The sequence below is a fragment of the Cardiocondyla obscurior genome, linkage group LG09 (assembly GCF_019399895.1).
Source record: "Cardiocondyla obscurior isolate alpha-2009 linkage group LG09, Cobs3.1, whole genome shotgun sequence".
NCBI lineage: Eukaryota > Metazoa > Arthropoda > Insecta > Hymenoptera > Formicidae > Cardiocondyla > Cardiocondyla obscurior.
In genome coordinates this window covers 6806850-6827175 of record NC_091872.1, presented here as the reverse complement: position 1 = coordinate 6827175, position 20326 = coordinate 6806850, and the positions used below count along the sequence as shown (strand labels likewise).

General features: G+C 39.6%; 2 protein-coding genes and 1 non-coding gene across 5 annotated transcripts in view; 1 reads left to right on the top strand and 2 right to left on the bottom strand.

Moving 5' to 3' along the window:
- The window catches only part of Lysrs (Lysyl-tRNA synthetase), a 40325-nt gene extending 20071 nt beyond the window's left edge, over positions 1-20254 (top strand). The window contains exons 1-8 of one of the 3 annotated variants that reach the window (XM_070661583.1): positions 17123-17248; positions 17708-17846; positions 17926-18375; positions 18485-18730; positions 18832-19254; positions 19329-19522; positions 19658-19820; positions 19959-20254. In XM_070661583.1, the coding sequence (XP_070517684.1) occupies positions 17214-17248; positions 17708-17846; positions 17926-18375; positions 18485-18730; positions 18832-19254; positions 19329-19522; positions 19658-19820; positions 19959-20060 (1752 nt within the window). In that variant the 5' untranslated portion in view covers positions 17123-17213 and the 3' untranslated portion in view covers positions 20061-20254. Of the gene's footprint in view, positions 1-17122; positions 17249-17270; positions 17641-17707; positions 17847-17925; positions 18376-18484; positions 18731-18831; positions 19255-19328; positions 19523-19657; positions 19821-19958 lie in introns of those variants that run through there. The other 2 variants (XM_070661581.1, XM_070661582.1) reach the window with 2 other exon arrangements.
- Positions 10474-10546, bottom strand: Trnat-ugu (transfer RNA threonine (anticodon UGU)). The gene has a single exon. It is a non-coding gene; the product is annotated as a tRNA-Thr (tRNA).
- Positions 13513-17119, bottom strand: Dnaaf6 (Dynein axonemal assembly factor 6). The gene is made up of 4 exons (XM_070661633.1): positions 16551-17119; positions 14936-15159; positions 14276-14403; positions 13513-14192 (listed from the first exon to the last, which is right to left on the bottom strand). The coding sequence occupies exons 1-4, from the start codon at positions 16660-16662 to the stop codon at positions 14063-14065; spliced, it is 594 nt and encodes a 197-aa protein (XP_070517734.1). The 5' UTR covers positions 16663-17119; the 3' UTR covers positions 13513-14062.
- Positions 20255-20326: the final 72 nt, after the last annotated feature.

Genomic DNA, 20326 nt, shown 5'->3' with positions numbered 1-20326 from the left:
TATATTCAGTCGTCCCATCCTTTACCCCCCTGTCCAATACTTTTCCGTTATGGCAAAAGAAACCGCGCGGCTCTTTCTTTTTTCCCCGACGAAAGTACAGTTTTAATTAAATCCCTCCTTTACATTATTCTGTGCAATTAATCTATCATTTCAAATGTCAAAATTCTCGCAAAAATATGTTGCAATTTTAATATTTCTTAGAAAAAGCTCTCAAATTATATAACGAGATGTTCTAAAAAGATTCTCGTTGAACATCAACGTTTCTTATGCAATCGTTTCGTTTCTTTTTCTCTTTCTCTCTCTTTCTTTCTTTCTCTCTCTCTCTCTCTCTGCATCGCTCGGAAAAAGGGGCTAGGCGAATTCTGAAATACGCGGGGGTAGAAAATACTTCGGTGCTCGTGCGGTACGTGACTTACGGCAACCGTACGTATATCGTCAAGAACACCGCACTTCCGGCGCCGTAGGAAGCGTCGAAAGTGTGGAATATAAACTTTAACGGACGGCCTCTTCCCTGAGCTCCGCGAGATCTGATCTGAAAACGCCCCGTCCCGTGTACCCCAACACCCTCCAACCCAAATATAGGTCATTTCGCAATACGAAGTAACGTCACTCTGTATAATATGCTCATTCGTACATCGTTTGCCTTGTAAAACAAATAACACGTAAATTTTCAAAAAAAAAATAATATATATATAATTACGTTATAAAAATTCAGTAATACAAAATAATAGTTGCAGTCATAGTTAATAAAATAAAAATAAATTTGTTTTGATAAGTACATTTAATAATAAAATTCTTACAAATGTTATCAGTGTTGATACTTGCTGGATTATTTTTTGAGGTACGATCTATTTAATCCCTGTGAGAAGAGGGAAGAGCACGTGGCTCATCCTTTTCTTTTTTTCTCTGAAATTAAAAAATAAAATATTACCATTTTAGTTTCGATAGTACAGATAGGACAGATGGAATCAGAAGATAACTCGACGTATGGATTTTATACATATTGATGACTTTGATGTCCGCAATGTTTAAAATTTCGCGCGCGATAACAACTCTGAGATATTAATATTTTGAAATATTTCTACTGAAGTACTAATTTCAATTTTAGAATTCATAATTTCGACATAGTGGTTGCTCGAGCTAATTTTACATGTTCCAAATTCGAAATCACATCCTGCAAAATAAATATAAAAAAATATCTCGATAACACAGCGAGTATTGTATTTGAACAGCGTTTCTCAAAATGCATCACTTACTTTGAAAACTAGTTGTTACTCGATCTTAGATGCTGATTCTTGGCATAAGAAACTTTCTTCCTCCTTCTTCCTCCTTTGCTTAAAAATCCGCACGAAAAGGAGGCGAAAGAAATTCGCGGACACACAGGAAAGTTGAAAACCGTGTCGAGCCAATTTTATTTCATTCCCGCAATAAAATGGCATTTTTTTGTCAGCGGCTTTTACATCGGCTATTAGCTAAGTTCTTCAAAGTTGCGCCCAAGTAACTCTCTCTCTCTATTATTCATTAACCCGGCAATGTAAATTTAATTTTTCCGCCCGATCTTTACTCGATGATCTCGAATTTAGCATCAAAACCTTTATCAATTTCCAACTAACTTCTCAGTAATCGAATTCTCCGCAGCAGAAATCTGAGAGGAGCTTAAAATTAAAATTTAAAGTGCCCCGGCTAACTGGGTCACCGAATATGTTTCTTGCTTTAAAAACACTTTTTCTCGTAAAAAAAACGGCAAACTTCACGCATACAGAAAATCGCATACTTGCGTTCTTCGCTCGAACGATTGTTTTTACCCGATAAGAACCTTCAATTCATCACGCACGCACACGAAGCGCGGCGAAAGACGCGTTCTCACCTCGATGCGCTTACCTCATCATTGACATACCACTGCATTGTAAAAAAAATATTATTGTAACGAAGCTAAAATTACAAAAATACAAAAAATATATTAATTTCCAAAGGAATTTTATTACACATTAATTACTTAAATATAAACAAATTATGTAAATTTACTACAATTACGTGTAGAATTGCAAGTTTTTTTGCATTCAATTACAAATTACAATTTATAATAAAATTTTTACAACCATTGTAATTTTATTGAATTTTTAACGTAATTTTATTTGTTATAATTGGCAATTACGTGACATGTTTTTTTTTTTTTTTTTTACAATGTATGGGAGTGTTCCGTGTACACGCGCGGTCGGGAGGGTCAACCGGCTAAGATAGGCAAAGTCGATTATCACCGACACCCTCGTGGCACGTGGGAAATCGATACCTAATTATCGTTCGGTATTCTACGCGCGAGCTGCCGCGGGAATTTCCTTCGCCGTGGTAAACTCGCCCTGTCCTGTGCGCCACCGCCGCGCGCGCTCCCGAGGGATTACAGGGCGAACTGGTTCACGAAGTTAAGCACAAAGTAAAGGATACGTGGCGCCTGGTATTTACGTAAGCAACGAAATTTACGGATCGAGGGCTCTCGCAGAAAGGCAGCGCATTGTGCGCCCGGAGGATTTACTCTCGCACGCATTTGCACCCTTTGGAGTCCTCCTTGGGTAAATTTAAGAAGACACATACGCAGAGATCGAAGAAAGCTATACTTTCCCCGAGAGCTTCCTTCGACTCTCTTATCTTCTTAAAATATCGTTATCTTCTTAATATACCGTTATCTTCTTTCGCGCGAGATTACGAAATATCCCTTTGTCAACAGTCGTGCCTTTCAAAGTTTCAATACCGTAAACCAACGTTGCGTCGAAAAGCAAAATTTCGATAAATATATGAATCTTTTTGCGAGAATCTGGATATTTAAATTCCGCGAATTTCGCGAAAATCGCGTCGGAAGATCGAAAGTGAACGGTCCATTACGCTCGCCGTTTCCGCGAGGAAATACTTTTTTATTTTGCACGCCGTAATAACTCGACACGAGCACGAAATCGAGGCAATTCGTATCGTTCTAGATATTCTATTGTTTCCCGTGATTATATCGTAAATTACTTTGCGCCGTTCGGAGGACGAAGGTATTTCACGAGTGACGGAATCGAGTGACGGAATCGAGAGACGCAAAGTGTGTCAATATCTCAGCATCGCCAGGCTCGCGCTTTCTCCGCTTCGCAAGCTCGAGGCGAGGGACGCTCATTCGCGCCGTTATTTACGAACCCACTTTGGAAACGATTATCGGCCCGCCCTTACGGGGACACCGCCGCGTTATCCTTCACCTTCTTCCTCCCTTCGGCGGCGCGGGACCGGGTCCCGCGGGCATTAGGACTTCACCCAACTGCCATCATTCCTGCTGAAACTGCACAAGTTCCGCGCCCTGCGCGACCGACCTCGACGAGGAAAATTTCACATCCGGAACAGCTGCCGCTGCTTTGCCTGACCGCTGTTGCAATTAACTTTTAAGGCTGGCGCCGCGTGCCCGACATGGGAGCCACGCGGGCGTTTCGCTACCCTTCGCGTTCTCCAGTGGCGATTCAATAAAGAAAGAAGCGAAGAAGGAAGCGGTACGAAAAAAAAGAAAAAAAAAAGCGATAAAATACGAGAGAAATTCCGAAAAAGTCGATCCACTTTCGGGAGTGGCTTATCCTTCCTGAAACAAGAGAGAGAAAAAAAAGGTAAAAAAAAAAAAAAGATTATCACGCGTTGTTGGAATATCGATACTGCGAAGCAATCAGTGCTTCTGCGCTTCGAGCGAAAGTTTCGAGAAAGACGGCGACGTCAACGTGCGCGTATTGGATTACAAAAAGCGGATGCAAAAAGGCCGGGGGAGGGAATAAACCGCGCGGGGAGAGAAGGAAAGCCAAGGAGGAAACTCACCGTGTAACTCCACGGTGGAAGATAAAAGTTAACCGGCATCCACCGCGTAGTTGTTATTCTATCCCCGGGAAAAAAAAAAAAAAGGGAAAGAATAACGCGGGCCCGTCCCGGCGCGCTTGTTTCTAAAAGCGAGGGGCACTTCACAATGGCCCATTGAGACCCGGTAGCTCCTCGAGGAGTCCTCCGTGAGTTTTACGCGCCATTTAATCGAGAGGGTTAGAAATAAATTGGGTACCGTGCGAGAGCGCGTGCTTCCGTCATTGAGAAAAATCTCGGCCGCGGCGGAGTAATCAATTTTTTTCTTTTTCTTTTCTTTTAACAAGCATCTTTTCTATTATCAATATTGCGTGGTTCTCAAAATTTGTATACGTTAATAATAATAATTACTATTATTACTTGTTAACGATGCAACTCGTCAAAACCAGAATCATCAAATTTTTTTATTAAATTTTCTTTTTTATTTTTTTATATTTTTTAAAATTAATTTAATTTTTATTTCTAATGTAATTTTAAATATTTAAAAGAATCAGAATGAAATTAGAAAAAATAATATTTTATTCTTAATGTTTGTATATTTTTGAGAATAGCAGTTTTGCAAAGGGAAATATTTTGAAGTTTTAACGAGATATTTTTATGTCGCAATCTCCCCGATAAATACTTGTTTCACGAGACACCTTATGAAAGTGCAGTCCTGCAAGGATAGAAAAGAGTCGCGCGAATCCGTAGCTCACGGGCTAAAGCGCCCGGCGTTGTAAACTGAAGGGCGCGCACCGCAAATCTCTCCGGGGGAGCGAAACTTTTCCATCCCCCGACCGCGCTTTTTTCGCGTCCCTGTGCAACGTCGTCGACGTTAATTCCGCGAGTTACTTAACCCTTGGAGGAACGTTTGCCTTATTGACGAAATTTCGCGGGGGGAGAAAAAGTCGTGGAGCCGAGTACCATTTCGCGAGTTTCGTCGAACTTTTCCCAGTCGAACTGCTGTCGAGTCCAGTCCGTCTGATTCCAACTGACGGCAGCGTTTCTTTCCCGAGCAAATGCGCGAAGCAAAGCGAAATAGATCTGCTTTTCCCACTTAATCGCCCCAGCTTGAAAAAGTGATAGATATTGTGCCGTGTAGAAAATGATAATTTTATAATTCGTTAAATTTTGTTATTAAATTATTATTGAATTAAAATTACTTTAATTTATTAAATTACAAAAAGAAGAAGGAAAAGAATATGTACGGTGTAAAATTATATGGGGCACGAGTAAATTGTGGCGACACGGGTCCTAGGATCACGCAGGCTATGTAAAATGAACAATGGACTAAATCACCCGAGTATTTCGAGCGAAGATATTACGGGAGAAAAATTTACATTTAACGTGGATGATAAATACAATAAATCGTTACTCCGTACTAATGTGCGATCCCTTTAAAATCTGGTCGTGGAATCATATTTAATCGGAGATGACGAAGCCATTATTCTGCCATCTTTATCCCATAAATATCGGAAAATCGAAAGTCTGATAATGTATGTGGAACAGAAGCTGCGCGCGTTGTTGGAATGAAAAATAAATAAAATAAATATTTCGCTTTTCACATTTCTTGCGTGACGTCGTTTGCGATCGATCTCTTTGATCAATTAAAATATTTACCATTCATTTCGTTATATTAAAATGTGATTTATTTACGCCCACGCATTTTATTTATTCATATACAAATAGTTTGATATAACTTTGGATAATTAATATTGCTAAAAATACAGCGGAGAAATACGATTCGAAACAAAGTCGATCAGAAAACTAGAGAACCTATGAAATCTTTGTTAACAAATATTTAAATTTTTTATTTAATTATTATTATCTACACGTGAGAATTTATTATTAACCTCTCTATTGACCAGGTAAAACTGCAGTTTCAAGAATAGAATGTAATATGAAAAGTAAATCACTCTCGCACGTGTGCGATTTTCCATTTTATCTAGACAAAAAAATGTGGAGAAAAAAGAAAGCCCCCGTAAAAATCCCTTTTCTTTTTTTTTTTCTTTTTTTTGTACGTCTTTTCTGGATTTAATTATTACACCGCTCGTATAAAAATGCGCGAATTCGTCGCCGTTCAACAATCGTTTTTAAGAAGCACAACGACGGGAGAGGAAAAACGCGGACAGTTCGGTATGGAGGGCCATAGTGCCTCGGGAAGCCAAATGTTTGCGGACAAATCGTCGTCGTTTTCAACGAGGAAAATCAACAAACGCTCCTCTCACTCGGTCCTAATACACCGCCGGGGAAAATGAAAATCGTTCCGCACGCGCGGACCCTCCATTCCGATCCGAGGAACTTTCGGTCCTCCGTTCCCCGCAAACGACGAAGCCGCGCGGGAAAACTACATACGCCGTGAAAAAAAAAGGAAAAAAAAAAAAAGAAAACTTGCCGCTTTTCATCGAACCGCGGAATCTCGCCAAGTTTTATACATTTCGAGATCCCGGCCCGGCCGCGGGATCTCGTTGTCTCGCGAAACACAGAACTATCGGGAGTATCCTTTCCATTATAAATTCTTGCGCGAGTTTCGGATCAGGTTCTTAAATAAGACGAAGGGAGAAAGACAGAGAGAGAGGGAGAGAGAAGAATTAAAAAGTTAACGGAACTCCTTTAATATAAAAAGTTAAAGATTAACTCTCTTGTGTTCCAATTAGGTCTTCGTGTTTTAAAATTAAATTATATTACTTTGTACTTTTCGTTACAAAAAAAAAAAAAATTGTAACGACGCGATTACAATTGTAAATGTAATTTTACGGAGAAAAATGTAATATAATTTTTGGATAGTTTCGTTTCGAGGACTGAAATATTAATACTTTCGCGGGCGACAAATCCGAGACGGCACTCTGAAGGTATCGTGCGGTTTATTCAGATTATTCAATCTACTCCGGGGCAAGGGAAAAGGATTGGGAAACTGTTACGGCAGTTACCTTTGTCTGCCTCTACTTCTCTTTATCCTTGATTTGCATTCCGCGACTGCTTATTTACATTCTGCGTTAAGATATTCTACAACTTCGCGTTTAAAATTAAAGCGGAACGCCGGCATACTGCTTGCCGTGCGCTAATTAAATGTTAACAAAACGGGAGTGTATTCTAAACGCCCGGAAGCCTTTTTTTCGCAAATCGGGCGAAATGTTCTCGAGTTTACGCTCGATATTCCGTTACATTACTCACGTTAGATTTACCTTGTTCACGGAAGAATTTATACGTAAAAGCATATTTAATAGTACGAGTAATATATGCAAAATGTCTGCAGTTTTATTACGTAGCGTGCACAGGTGCCAAAATATAATAATAATAAATTTTTCTAATTTAATTTCTCGTAAGCAATCATATATTTTATTTAAGTACTTTACGCGTATATAAATTTTTCGACGATAAATGCATCAAGTTCTTTATTACGTTGACGCAAATACGCTCTCTCTCCCTCCCCCCCTCTCATTTTACAAATCGGCCAAGTTACCTTTTGAAAAATTATACTTGCATTCGATACTAACACCCGAGTCTCTGATTCATCGCGGCAACCGCGTCGGTGTCGTGACATTAAAAACGTAACGTGATTTATTTTCTTGCTACGTAACTATGTAATCGAAATAAATAACTTTTTCGCACGCCGGGCTCTCGCACTTGGCTTGCCACCGGCTCCTCTTTACGATCCACGTGGACATTAATAGACAGCTATAAATCTTAATCATCTGTCACGAGAATCCGTTTTCATATACAGAGACACGAGACACGTGTAGATTGAATTTATTGCTGAAAGAAGAGTCATAGACGGAGAAACTCCGGGATATATATTTCACCAGTTTCCATTCGAATAGCCGCGGCCATGTAAAACAAGATAATTTATTTCAAACGCGCGGCCTGTATGAGAAAAAGATTCGCGTAATCTCCCGATTCCCGTCGGTCGATGCCGACCCGCAAAAGACTCGGGGGCGTTTCAAAATCCGCATTCACGTTCACATCGGGCTCCTCCATCGATTCGAAACCGCGAGCGTTCTGGAACAAAAGGAGAAGAAATTATATAATGTTACCGTTTCTACGAGTAAAAAGAGGGGGGTGGCGCGCCCTCGAAAAAGAGGCGAGCTCAATTATTCCACCGCGCGGTGTTTCCCTCGCGAGGAGAAGGCCTGGGACTCACGGGCGTATAAATTCTCCCGACGATATTGGCGCGACGGATATCCGGTATCGGCTCCACCACCCAGCCACACACTTGGCGGGCTTATGGGCTTTTCAATTTCGTTCCTCGCCGAGTGCGTTCTATACGGCAGGGCGATAGCTATTGCGGCGGGCTCTACGTGCGCGCCCGTTGAAATTTTTCCCGAGACGGAGGGGCCATTATGGCTTTCCCATTTCTTGAATGATATCCCGGACGGGCGGGTCGCTATCCGCGGGAGATGGAAAAATAATTGGCCCGGATGCATACGTCAGTCCGGGCGCATTTCGGGAATACATCACGGTGGAGCCCGGGATACGCTCGCGCGACTCTCGCGGCGGCAGTTTATTTCGCCTTTAGTTTATTTGCGGTCAGCTGCACCGTACGTAAAAGTCGTTGGGTTTTGCCCGAGACACGAATCCCGAATTGTGCGGCATTATTGCTGTCAGAACGATCGTTGTTACCTTACTCCGTGGGTTATTTTAAATGTAGCATGCGTGTCGTTTCGTGATACTTTATTGGCATAAAAGCCGATCGTCGCTCCTCGGGAACGACTAAATAAAAGGGAGTTTAATCATTCTTTTTTTTTATTTTTTTTATTGAATGCCGCGGAAATTACTACGCAATAAAAAAAAAAGAAATTTCTACGCTTATTTTTGTCTGGGTTGTCATCGTTCTTTATCTCACAAGCAAATTATTAATAAGATGAATAAAATTAATTGTGAAGAAACGAAAGGAAAAATTATGATGTAATGTTAGAACGCAAATCACATTTTATGCAAATAAATTAAAATAAAATTAACGCATAATAAAATTTTCGATTACAAAAAGGGCTTTTCGGAAACGAAAAGGACTTCCTCGCGCGATTATCGCATATAAATTTCAGAATACGAAACAATATCACATTGTATAACCGTTTATTGAGTCTTGACCGGAAGGCACTCAAGGAGCTCGGCAGCTACAATGGCTCAATGCTAAATTGAGAAACTTCCGGGAAGTTTAATATCCCATATACTCGACAGTTCAACAATAATTCTCGTTACATGTACAGGATGCATCAAAACTCACATTCGTACTCTGAATTATAAATATATGTCGCCAACTTCCCCCATGAGAAAGCACACATATAAAAATATACTAATGTACACATCATTTAATTATTAATAAAAAAAGAAAATACGAAAAATTAAAATGTTTCTTAAAAATTATATTATGCAGTTTTATATTGTTATATTTAAATAACACATATATTTTTAAATGCATTTAACTTTATATTAATTAAATATATTTTTACTTATAAATTGTTCCATAGGGAACGCGCGCAGCATTCTCGGCACAAAGACGTGATTAATCACAATCTTCTAACGTTATTAAACATGAAATACCGTTGTATTTAAGGGCGCATTAAGATTTTATTACGGCCCGCTTGAAAAATTAAAATTAATTTTAATTAATCTCAATTTAAACGGCTAATGTTTGCGCCTTATCTCTGCAAGTTTCAACTAGTTTATTAGTTTTTACTGCGCGGACTACGGCGGTTCCCGTAATATTTTTTTCGCTTGAGAAATAAACTCGAAATTTATCAAAGGGGTAGGTTACATAGAGGAATTTGTAGCTGAAAAGAGGAACAATCTCTGGTACACTCTGTATATCATGTATACTAAAACGTTACGGCGTAAACGACGTATCCCGGTGGAAAGGCATGAGAGCAAAGTTTCTTAATAAACGTTGACGTCGACACCGCGCGGCAATTTCTTAGGTCGATACTGAAACCCGCTTTTATGAACCGGCCGACGGATTAGAAACGGACCTCCGTTTTAATTAAGCCCCGCGAAAGTATTAAGTGTCTTAAAAACGTTACGAAGAATTTTTAATATCTCATCATTGACGGTTTCTATTAACGAAAGCGGGCAACGATACGCCTTTGAAAGTCTCGAAACAAAAAACTTTATTAAAACATTGCCATTCCGTCCCCGATCAGGGTATTAACGAAAAAAAGAGAAAGAAAAAAGGATTAATAGTATACAATATCAGAAGTAGTAATCACATCCACAAACTTTGATAAGATTGATTAAAAATTCTTTTCCATTTGAACCTGGAAACGTGAGTAAGCCTCTACACGCGAAATCGAATGAGTCATCACATCGCGAAATCTACTTAGCAACACTGTCATTAACATTATGCCGTCACGTTGCCTTTTCGAATGGACATTTCTGAAACACGTGCTGATAATGCACTCGACAGTTTTTTTTTTTTCTCTTCTCTCCTCTCATATCTCTAAACGATATATGTACCCAAAATGTTCCACATGCCGTACAATTGTATACTACGTATAGTAACTTATACATATTCAAACGTAATATTAATGTTTTATATGTTGTATAAAATTAAAAAAAAATTAATTAACGTTGCAAATGACTCGTCGTGACACGCGACGCGTACGAATACCGCAAAAAGAAAAAGATAAAAAAAAACTCTGCCCCCAGAGAGATTTGAACTCTCGACCCCTGGTTTACAAGACCAGTGCTCTAACCCCTGAGCTATGGAGGCTTTCGATGGAGGATTCTTTCGGGACACTAAAAAGAAGCCAAGCGTAAATCATATTTAATACATAAAACAAAAATATTATTTTAATCGCAATAAAATTTTCCATTTTTTATTTTGCAAAATAAAATTGTTAAAAATTTACCAACTGCTTTAGCAAAATATAATCGACGGTACTTCCTCAAATTATTTCGTTAAAAAATATTGTGAGCTTCCTTCGAAAGAGTTTGAAAGAAACTCTAAAAAAAAAAAAAAATTCAAGTAAAACAGATCATTTAGATTGCAAGAAATAAAAATTTTTCTTAAACGAGAAGACTCGTGAAATTTTTACTTTGCAATACAACGGCGCTTCTTTTTGTCGAATCAAAAGAACCAGTTAATGTATTTCACTTTGAATCGAGTCTTCCGATACCGCGGCTAAATATTAAATATTTATTTTAATATTGCATATTTATAAGGAAATTCTCACGTGTGCCGCCAAATTGTATGTTGACGCTTGGCGTTTTATTTTGCGTCCGCTAAAAACGCGCTAAAATTTCAGGGAAATCTCTACTATTCCGACAAAACGCTACGCACAGTACGCTAAAATCACGCGTTTATTCAACACCACGTTTCCGATTTGTCAATTTTATTTTATTAATTCGCGGACGAACACAAACGTTTCCCCGGCAGGACAGAAAATTTAAAATATTTAATACACGTAGCAAAATAAATATTTATAATAAATATTAATATATTTATTAAATTTAAAAAAAGATATCTAAAGCGTTAAGAAGGACATTTCATACTTCGATACAGGACGATGAGCGAAAGCGCGACGTAAAAACCTCGTGGAAAGCACTTTCCGGCACACGGTTTCCGCCAAATAAGCTGCGAGACGCGGCGCAGGAAGTCGATGAGGGACAGTCCGTCGTAATGTAGCCGATTCTATGTGCGCAGCCACTGTACCTTTTGCATACCTCTGGGAATGCATCCTTGAGCGCACCCGACAAAGTCCGCCGCGTTTACCTCGTAAAGTCACTACGTCGCCTGTCTCAGGTCACCGACTTCGAACACGACGTCTGGGTAAACTTGAAAAGTAAATGAAAGAAAAGAAATAAAAAAAATAAAAAAAATAAAAAACTTTACACCGACCGTCGTTGGCCGAAATAATATTCATCAAAACGTTTTTGTCGCTGTTGTTATCATCGCTCGTTGTTGTTACGCATTAAGCGTAATTTCCGCAATTGTTATTGTGCTGCGAAACATAAAAATCATGCATCTTATAGATCGCTTCCTTTCTACGATTTTACGGAAAAATCCGTGAAAGAGGATCTTAACAAAAAAAAAAAGAGAGAGAGAGAGAGAGAGAGAAAAGAAACTACCCGCAGTTTCGTGGCATAATTTTTTACGACGCTGTAAGTTTGTATGCCGGAACGATCGTCCGGGGGATCTTCTCCCTGCAAAAACGCGAAATAGAAAATTATTCGATGGTAACAGCCGCCGTTTACGGGAATTAAAAACTTCGGTCGCTGGAAATGAAGGCGCGAAAACTAACGACCCGACGTTCGGGGACTGATTAAGTTTCGCCGGGTTAGAACTGGACTAATTAGATTAATCCTAAGAACGTCCGAATTATGTCCGAGATATTTATAGTTAGACTGTTCGATCCAGTTACTATTTTCGGACCCTCGGAAAATGAAATGAATAATTCGAAGTGTCCGAATACTCGAGTCCGAAGATTCAAGTCGCAATTTACAGTATTAATCCTAATAAGATGGGTTTTTTTTACGAAAATTGCGTCGATTCAATTAAAAAGCGCTGCAGCGCGTAGGAGAGAAAAAAAAAAAAAAGCGTGATTATTTCAAAGTTTATGCGTTTCGCGGCTTGGCGGCGTGAAAGAATAAATAATGGCGAGACGAATGCTCTTAGCCGAGGAGACTGCTGGCCGGGAGTGGCGGGAAACATTTGTTCGTTTCGCGTTATAAAGCACGCCGTACCGTTTCCGTTTGAGTAATCCCCACGTTTTTAACGCGCCGTGCGATCGCTTTGCTTTTTCACGCCTGACGTTCGCAGCCGCCTTTTGTCGCCGCATCGGCGAATGCGGCCTGGTTATTGTTACCGTATTTTATCACGCCAGCCGGTTCCCCGGATCTCGCAATTGCGAGATCACCGTATCGCGATACTAAGCGGAAAGGAGAGACCACTTAATTTATTTTCAGGTAGCTACTTCGAAACGCGTAACATTCTATTATTATTCGCGTTATTATAATTCGTTACTGACGAGGCCGGGTGGTCCGTGACACGAACGAGCGTACCGCTACTAAAGCTTATTTATTTTTCATATTTTATAACGAAATAATTAGTTAATTAAATTATTAATGTGCGCTCGTTGGTCAAACGCACTGAAACATAAATGCATTTACTGAAATATGAATACCTTTCTCTTTTTATTATTTATTTAATTCATTGCGATCGACGCATTGACCGCAACGCGCCGGGCAGGTTTAAACGATAACTCGATCTTTCGTATGCAGATTTATTCTGTTGTTTAAGACCGCGCGGGAAAGAGATTGATGGAATCAATATTACACGAGACCGAGTTTTGTTTTCCACCGTCTCGAACTGGGAATACGAGCGTTATTCCTTCTTTTTAGTAGCCGCTCGTCGAAGAAGGAACTCCTATGTTAAATTTGATCGTCCGAATATGATTGGCTGAAGACACAATTATGCGGAAATGGTTCGTCTCACTTGCGACTGCTGCGCGTTATCGCCGACCTTATTATCAGCTTCTCGCGATGAACGCTCAATTATTAAACACTTCGGCGCGACCGATGCTTGTAATCAACGCAGCGCGGATTACGGATTACCCGCAAGGATTACAATTTCCGACGCGCGCGAAGAGGAAATTAGCATCGTCGGCGGTGAATCAAGGACGTGGTATTATCACGAGATGCAAATGCGATTTATATTGTCGGCGAGGCCGACGGAAGAAAAATCTATCAGGATGTAACGGGGTATATGATGAGCGCCGTTAATAATGAATGGAGGCAACCTCGTCCTCGTAGCGCGCGTTACGAAACAGGCTCGCGCGAGAAGGATTACGTATCTTGACGAGCATTTGGTTCACTCTCTCGCAGAAATTGATTTATTCCACGTTAGAAATGCTCACGCGCAAAAATGTAAATCAAATTATACTTTGTTAATTATTATCAATGACGCGAAGACCTGGTTTGGACCAAAGAGACTATTTTATTTTAATATTTAATTTGTTGGTCCTTATGATTACTTATTACAAAACTTTTTTTTTTGTCGTTCGTATAATAAAATTGCACACACGTATATGTACATATACATATAATTTAATTTCGTATAATTTGTAATTAATTACATAAAATTGTACGCGATGATACGTGAATATTAAATATATTTCTACGTGTAAACTTTTTCACGACGGGAAGGGGGTTGTTGTCCAGTTGGGGAACGACAAAATTGCATTGAAACGCTTACCTCAGTTGCTTCGACGGATGCATCGATTCCGAATCAGAAGTTTATGTTGTCCAGCTCGCGCGAGAGTCTCAGAGTGATCTCGAGGGTCGAAGAGTCGTTGTGCCACTTGGCTGATGACGCGTTGGGATCCACCGGATGTGGCGTCGGCAGGTGCAGCCGGTACCTGGCAATCGCGAGTGTTATACGCGCCGTGCAGATTTACGGTCTCGTAAAAGTCTTGGAAACAAGAAAACCCGATCGCCTCACCTCGGGCTGCGCACGTCAATCGCCTCGGATTCCACGGAGAGCTCGACCTCCTCTCGCGTTTCCCGGGGTAGTTTCACCAGCACCGACAGCCACTCGCAGGACGCCGTGCCCGGCGTTTTAAAGCCCAGCTGAACAATTGTTTGTAATTTTGTTAACAATTCGCTCGCCGCCGCCGTCGAGGCCGTGTCTGGAGGTGGCGTGACGCGTCGCGCAAGATGAATTCTCTTTCGAAATTCTGCCGGATTCGAGAGAGAATCGAATAAAGGTTTCAGAACGCGCAATGTTATCTCACTTCCGTTACTTTATTGTGCTACGTTTTTTACTTTCTTTTTTCTCTTTTTGTTTTGTTTCTTGACGGTGATTCTGCTTTTCCAGAAAAATTGCATACGTTTTCGTTTCCAAGCGCGATTCGCAAACGACGGTGTACGTATCCCCGTTTGTATTTTACGGTAAAGTTAGCATCTTGCTATTCTATTTTTTATTTGCTATTGACTACGAAATTCCGATACAAATTCTTATCGTAAAATCTTGCCGTGAAAAATATTTACGGTACAGTTGGCAATTTAAATGTAATATTTTTATAGTATATATTTTATTTGCAAACAAATAAAAATAATAATAATTTGCATATAAAAGAAGGCAAAGGGAGGCGCGACTTACCCCCAGAAAAACGTCTTCCGCCCTCACCGTCTGCTTGAACTTCATCTCGTATTCGGGCGTCTTCCTGGGGTCGTAATCGTGCGAGCTACGGAGGTCGATCGCATCCGAGGGGTGCCAAATATTGTCACCTTTACCTTTCAAAGGTGCATGAGGCCCCGAACACTCGCTCGGGGTGGGTTCACTCGGAGTAGGCTCGTTTGAGGAGACCCCGATGTCACATGGTCCTTTAACAAACGTTTCATTTTGCAATTGACAAAACTTCTCTAAGTGACTAACAAACGGCTGTGAAATTAGCCCCCATTTTTGTAATTAACAGAGTTAATTAATATTCTAACTCTGTCCGAACCAACAAAGGGACATTTTATTCTTAAAAAATTTAGGACGGCATGAGTTAGCTTCTTTCTTTCACAAGAGTTAATTTTTAGACGTAATTAATGACAACGTTCTCGTTGAATAACGTGATGATATCGTATATGTTTTAGAATTTACGCAAACTTTTTAACGGCAATTTCAAAACGGATGTGTAACGATGATTATAAATTAACGCAGAATTGTACGCGATTGTACGCGAATTGAAAGTTACAATGCTATTAAAATTGATGATTGACAGCACGAATACGACTCGTGGTCGCCGCATCAGGCCTTTTATATAAAGTTTTATAAAGTATATGTCGATAGTATTACCGGTTTGTCAAGGGGAAATTGAAATGTGAATATAAAACTTACGGTGTATTACGCTGAGCTCTTAATTAACTACTTGCTGCGTCTACTAGTTGCGATCGAACAAGGTAGCAAAGAGGAGGATATGAAGAGAACCTTCATAAAGTATCTACTTAAGGAGATAAGTGATAAAAAAATTCCCGTTTATCCCGCTGCGAGTTTCGACGAGAAACGAGAACGGAAAATGCAGCATAAATCACCGGTTTGTAGAAACATTAATCATATGTACATAAAGTATGGTATATAATTATATACAGTATAAATATAAAAAAATAAAATAAAATAAAAATTGTATTAAAATAAAAAATTTATGAAAATAAAAAAATATTTTTAAATAAAATATATTAATAAAAATCTTTTATAACAAAAAAAAACATACATGTATATACAATATACATATATGTACATATGTATATATGGAAATGCATGTAGCATAAAACAATAATATACGCGCCGCGCACGTGGAACATGTTTGCCAATTAATTTGCGCTTTTTGCTCGGCCAAATAATATCCCGAGCAATGCTTCGAATTAAACGTGACGCTACAACGAAATTTCATTCGGTTTCGAGGCACGAAATTGTACAGGGGAAATTAGTCAGCACCGATTGTTTTAACGGCAACGGCAGTAGTTCATAACGAACCCTTCAGTAGGTGACGTAAGGCTGTATTTTACACCACAGACCTTTTTCCTAGAAAGCGACTACTTTTCGACTTTCCGAAAACGTCAAGACTAAAATTATAATCTGTAATAATAAAATTAATAATAATAATAATACAATAAAATTAATTTATAATAATAATAATAAAGACAATACACGCCATTTTACACTTCAAGTTCCAACGCGGTGGCCAGAGAGTTAATCATCCCTTAGTCTTTAGCTCGTGAAAACTTACCAAGTTTCTTCGTGCCCGTCTCCGGCAGATCGCTCTCATCGTCGGACGCGTTCTTCGACGGGCAGATTAAATTCTGAATCGCTTTCAAGTCCCGTGGACCGAAGCCGTCCATCGTGAATAATCACACACGTAAAAAAACAGGTTTTCCGCCCTTCGATACCGTGCATGCAGTCCGCAACAACGAAATTTACGTCGCCAAGGCAACGAGCTTTCTTTCCATGGTTGCTGTCGACAAAGACGCTCCGAATTCGAAACTGACGTGACCTCCTGGTGGCTCCTAAAAATTCATAGCTATAGATAACTTATCCTTAAACCACGGAGGAAAATCGGAGAAAAATCTAAGACCAATTCTAACGCGAAACAAAAGTGGAAGTTGCCGCCAGCGGCGTCGCGTGACATGATGACGATAACAACGTAGTGTCTATCGTAATTTCATTTTTTATTCGAATTGTAATTAATAAGTTTAATATCACCTTAACGAAACAGCCAAGAAACGCTGACTATTCCGCACCTCGGAAACCTTGAAATGGAAGACTCGAAACCCGAAACGTCCGAGTCCGCGCTTCCGTCCCGTCCGTCTGTCGCGTGTGCAGGCTAACCAACGCAACCGAGCGAAAAACTTTTTTTGATCTTTCTTACGGCTGCATACGGCGACTCGCCAGCATGGTGGACGCAATGAGCGAGAAGCTGTCGAAAAAGTAAGTAAAGTATGCGACACATTAAACGAAGTTGTCGTGTCGTGAAATACCGGATTGCCCGCGAGTCTCGCGCAAAAGATCGTCCCTAGCGTCGCGCTTTTTCTTCCTCCGGGTCAACCTAACCTCAAAGCACGCGAAATCCGTCATGCATCGGGCCGCCACGCGGTCTTCCACGCCGCCCGCTGCCCGCCGCGCGTTTTCCCGCAGATAACAGTATCTTCGTGGACAATCTCCGTCACGTGGCGGCCATCCGGGACAGTATCGCGGATATCAATCATGCTCGCAACGCTGGCCAGCGTTCGCGCGGCGGCTACGCGGCCGACGGTGCGAACGTGGCTGGCGTGCCACGGGACAAAGTTGCGTCAGACGTCACCGCGCCGGTTCGCCAGCAAGTGCGTAGCAAATTACTCGGCGCGCGATGCTCCTGAGAAACGAGTTAAGACAAAATCCTAATTGCAGCGAGCTGAAAAGGCGCCTCAAGGCGGAGCAGAAAGCCAAAGAAAAGGCCGAGAAGGAGGAAGCCAGGACACTCGCGGCAGCCGCCCAGCCGAAATCCTCTGAGCAAAAAGATGTTAAGGAAGAGGAAATTACTCCAAATGTAAAAAGAATATATATTTATGTTAGGACTTGCAATAATTTTAAGTATTATTATAAATATACTTGTTGATTGATTATAGGAATATTTTAAATTACGGTCGAACTGGGTCAGTCAACTCAAAGCCATAAACGACAATCCTTATCCGCACAAGTTCCACGTATCGATCTCTCTTGAAGAATTTATTAAAACGTTTAAAGATGTAGTAAACGACGGTGACATCCTTGAGAATCAGATACACAGTGTCGCCGGACGTGTCCACTCCATTCGAGGATCCGGTGCTAAGCTTATCTTTTATGATCTTCGGGGGGAAGGTGTCAAGGTTCAGGTGATGGCTAATGCAAGGTTGTATGAGCATGAAGACAAGTTTGCTGGAGACACCGCAAAGATTAAGAGAGGCGATATCATAGGTATAGTTGGCAGACCAGCAAAAAGCAAAAAAGGAGAATTCTCGATTATACCACTCTCTATCACCCTTCTGAGCCCATGTTTACACATGTTACCACATCTCTACTTTGGCCTGAAGGATAAGGTAAAATATAAACTCAAGGAACATTATAATAACTTTTAAGAATATTAAATAAGTTAAAATCATAAATAATTCCATATAAATTGCATTAAATACTTTTATATATAACCAGGAAACAAGGTTTCGACAGCGGTACTTGGATCTAATATTAAACGATAAAGTCCGGCAAGTTTTTCATACACGCGCTAAAATAATTGCTTACATGCGCAAATTCTTTGATGATATGGGTTTCTTAGAAGTAGAAACTCCTATGATGAATATGATTGCTGGAGGTGCGACTGCCAAACCTTTTATCACGCATCACAACGAGCTCAACATGGATTTGTTTATGAGAATTGCTCCAGAATTATATCATAAGGTATATATCCAGCTATTTTTTTTAGTCGAATTTAAAGTAAATCCATTTTTAGAGTAAGATAAGAAAACATAAAGTACAACGGTACTGTAAACGTTTAATAGATGTTAGTCGTCGGTGGGATCGACAGAGTATACGAAATCGGTAGGCAATTCAGAAATGAGGGCATCGACATGACTCACAATCCCGAATTCACAACCTGTGAATTCTACATGGCATATGCCGATTACCACGACTTGATGGAGATTACGGAAAACATGTTATCCGGCATGGTGAAAGCAATACATGGGACTTATAAGATCGAGTACCATCCGGACGGACCGGAAGGCAAAGCATACGAGATCGACTTCACGCCCCCTTTCAAGCGCGTTTCGATGATGAAGACATTGGAAGAGATTTTGCAGGTCAAACTCCCCGAAGCCGATAAACTTAACACTTCAACAGCAAATAAGTTCCTTAGCGACCTTTGTCAAAAGCATGAGATTGAGTGTCCTCCACCTAGGACATCGGCAAGATTACTAGATAAAGTACGACAGAAAAAATTTTGTAACTATATGCAAATAATATCAGTTACTCTAAATCAACATTTTTTGCTAAATAGCTTGTTGGAGAGTTTATTGAAGAAACTTGTATCAGTCCCACCTTTATAATTGATCATCCGCAAGCAATGTCTCCGTTAGCGAAATGGCATCGATCAGAAAAAGGCCTTACCGAACGATTTGAGTTATTTGTTATGAAAAAGGAAATTTGTAATGCATATACTGAATTGAACGATCCGGTTGTCCAAAGGGAAAGGTAAAATATTAATTTTATTTATTTATTAAAAATTTGTGTCGACAATATGAAAAAGTATTTTAAATAATCGATTTATAAATCATTAAGTTATACATTTTTATAATTATTTTACGAGCTTTTTATATAATTATATAGGTTTGAACAACAGGCAAAAGATAAGGCAGCTGGTGACGAGGAAGCGCAATTAGTTGACGAGAATTTCTGCACAGCTTTGGAATATGGTTTGCCGCCCACAGCTGGGTGGGGAATGGGTATTGACAGACTAACAATGTTCCTCACTGATTCAAATAATATTAAAGTTAGTATAAAAACTAAATATATATTTTATCTGAAGTATTTTCTTTTTAAATTAAAAACACAATTTTATTTGTGGATAAATTATTTTACGTATCAAGAAATTACGAACATTGTAAGAATACTTTTGTAAATTTTGCAGGAAGTTCTGTTCTTCCCTCAAATGAAGCCGGATGAAAATCCAAATAGAAACAAAGATGTAACCGAGGATGATAAAGCGTCAAGCGATAGTGCGGAAAAATAAAATTAAAAATATTTAAAAATAAAAAAAAATATATACGAAGTTAATAATTTGAAAAGTATTTCAAAATTATTATGGAAGTATAAAAGTTTTTTTTTCAATTAATAATTGGCTTATAGGAAAACTTTTTATTTTTACATTAAATTAAATTAAAAATTAAATTAAATTTAAATTAAATTATATAAAAATGTTTCTAATATGCATCGTATTTATTTGATACCCGATTACAGCACATTCATCACGTATGAACAAGTACAGTTAGTAAAGAC

Excerpts from the sequence above, each read along its gene's own strand:
- Dnaaf6 (XM_070661633.1), bottom strand. The coding sequence starts at position 16,662 with ATGGACGGCTTCGGTCCACGGGACTTGAAAGCGATTCAGAATTTAATC. Across the intron at positions 14,404-14,935 it reads CGGAAGACGTTTTTCTGGGG|CTGGGCTTTAAAACGCCGGG; the intron begins GTAAGTCGCGCC and ends ACAATTGTTCAG. Across the intron at positions 14,193-14,275 it reads ATTGACGTGCGCAGCCCGAG|GTACCGGCTGCACCTGCCGA; the intron begins GTGAGGCGATCG and ends CGCGATTGCCAG.